The sequence below is a fragment of the Engraulis encrasicolus genome, chromosome 22, assembly GCF_034702125.1.
Source record: "Engraulis encrasicolus isolate BLACKSEA-1 chromosome 22, IST_EnEncr_1.0, whole genome shotgun sequence".
NCBI classification, from domain to species: Eukaryota; Metazoa; Chordata; class Actinopteri; order Clupeiformes; family Engraulidae; genus Engraulis; species Engraulis encrasicolus.
Genome location: NC_085878.1, coordinates 2,116,910 through 2,119,409, shown reverse-complemented (window position 1 = coordinate 2,119,409; position 2,500 = coordinate 2,116,910). Strand labels below are relative to the sequence as shown.

General features: G+C 41.4%; 1 protein-coding gene across 1 annotated transcript in view; it reads left to right on the top strand.

Annotated features, from left to right (window-relative positions):
• The window catches only part of fbn1 (fibrillin 1), a 189,769-nt gene that overhangs the window by 52,601 nt on the left and 134,668 nt on the right, over window positions 1-2,500 (top strand). Inside the window, exons 11-12 of the mRNA XM_063188336.1 lie at window positions 792-1,076; window positions 1,935-2,075. Coding sequence (XP_063044406.1) covers window positions 792-1,076; window positions 1,935-2,075 — 426 coding nt within the window. The remainder of the gene's footprint in view (window positions 1-791; window positions 1,077-1,934; window positions 2,076-2,500) is intronic.

Below are 2,500 nucleotides of genomic sequence, written 5' to 3'. Positions count from 1 at the left end.
TTACCCATGTCATTTACAGAGCATGCTAACAATCAGGTCAAAGATGTCTAGATGACTGATAATTCAAAATGGCGGACATTGAAGAATATCCACCTGTTTATGTACGAAAAGTGTAAATAACAAAATCATGATGAATACTTAGTAATGAATGGTGGTGTTGCATGTGAATATTCATGAAAAAGATGGTATTTGCGAATGTGCAGCATGGGGCTTACTAGAAATGTTAATTAATCTACCTGTAGCCCTTTCATGTGGATAGGATCGCCAGCAAAGTGATCCCATTCACAATTACGTAGCTAAAAAAAACCTCAACTACTTAAGCTTAACAACATTGCTATGGCATAACCAAGAGTCCTGATTAAGACATGGTATCTACCATGTTGATTCCGATAAGGTTGTAACTGAGGATAGACCGAAATTTGCGTTTTTTAAGTGTATCGGTATCGGCCGATACACGTGTGGTTTTGGCCGATACGCAAGATTTATTATTATTTTATGTTGTTCGTTTTTTTAAAAGCACCAAGCACTATTTTTGTATTACTTGATTTTTAGACATTACTTGATTGTTAGAGTGGGTGTTCAAATGTTACACGTTCTACCTCAATTTGATAATGTTAAATAAATGTTTATTTTCAACTTGATTCATTTTTTAAACTTTTTTTTAAACCCACATCGGCCTCAAATATCGGGTATCGGAAATCGGATATCGGGCAAGGGTGATGATAAAAAAAATCGGTATCACATCGGCCATTAATAAAGAAGTTAACTGACTTGTCTACTACCCCATACAGATGAATACCTGCGCCTGTGCTCTCAAGTACCCGCTGTTGGTGGCGGCACCTACCCCGGCGGCCCCTACCCCGGCGGTCCATACCCTGGAATCCCAACGGGTCCGCACGGCCCAGGCATCCCCATCGGCCCAGGAGGTGGTATCCCAATCGGTCCTGGTGGCGTCCCAATCGGGCCCGGGGGCGGTGGCATAGGCCCTGGTGGGGGCGGACAGGTGCCCGTGTATCCCGGTGGGGGTGGCCAGATCCCTATATATCCCGGTGGTGGCGTGGACCCGGGTCGTCCAAGTAAGCAAGTCCGGTGCCCATAACCAGATCACCTACTGTATACTTGAATAATTATACTCCAGGATTGTACAGGTAGCTGTTAATACCTGCTGGGCATTGCTGCCTGTTGCACCTCCTCCGGTGCCCATGGGTCAGCGAGAGAAAGAAGACTTGTGACACAAAACATTCAACTTTATTGCATCAATAACGGACAAACATAGGAAATACACATTCATAGACTAAACTCAAATTCAAAAACTTCTCCCTCTTTGCCGTCTGAATCTGGTCCCATATCATTGTGGAATGCTCTGATTATTAATGTTATTCAGAGATGTGTAACGCAGAAGTAGAAGCACTGTTTATGGATGTAATTACAATGTTGCAAAGAAATGATATCCTATTACTAGTTTTTATTACATCCATACCATGTCTAAACTGGAAATGATTACGTATGTAGAAACATGTAGCAATATGTATATTAAATAAACAAAATGATTAAAAATGCATCAAAGAAAAGAATTTGAAAAAATATGTGTATACATTTTCTTTTGGCCTTTACGAATCATAGTCTTGAGCGCTTAATTACAAATTCTTAAATCACAAATTTCAAGTCATTATTACCCAAGTAAATGACTTAGCTGTGAATTATTATGCAAATGAGGACATTGTCAGTGTAATTGACTGGCAGGTGAGCCCCAAAACATGAACTTTATTGAATTACACGTTGAATTAACTTTGCTTGTTTTAATTCAATAATCTCTTTCAACTGTCTGACACTACTGCCTAGCACCTGCAAAACTTGACTTTGGAAAACAATGTTGTCAGTGCTGCCATCTATTTAATGCTCTGCACTATCCCCGCTTTCCGCAACCCCCTCAGTCGTCGTACCACAGAACATCACCAACATGTGCAAGCAGATCCTCAATCTCTGCATCAACGGTCGCTGCGTCCCAACACCTGGGAGCTACCGCTGTGAATGCAACATGGGCTATCGTCTTGACAACCGCGGAGAGTGCATCGGTGAGATTATTTTTTTTAAAATGGCGTGACAATGAGAAGCAGGTAGTAAGTACTATAACATCTAAGTAACTGTTTTCAGGCCAACCCGCAACAGTTTTGTCTGGAACAAAAGTGCTTAGCAGCGAACCTCCTGCGTTCATACCGGCATCTGAACTTTTCCGTATGTGACTATTTGTTACCCGAATGAACCTGCTGACGTCCACATTGTCGTCACAGTTGTCACATTGTCGTTTCGACATGCTCCTTCATCAGAGTCCTAACGTTTCGACTCTGATGAAGACACATGTGGAAACGTTAGTCTGAATGCACTGATAAAATAAATAGCAAAAAATAGACATCTGTGTGGCACCAGATTCCTTTCCCCTTTTTTTTACTTATGATTTAGTCCTGCTTTGGTTTAGGCTTTGTTTGCACCGGATTGTTAA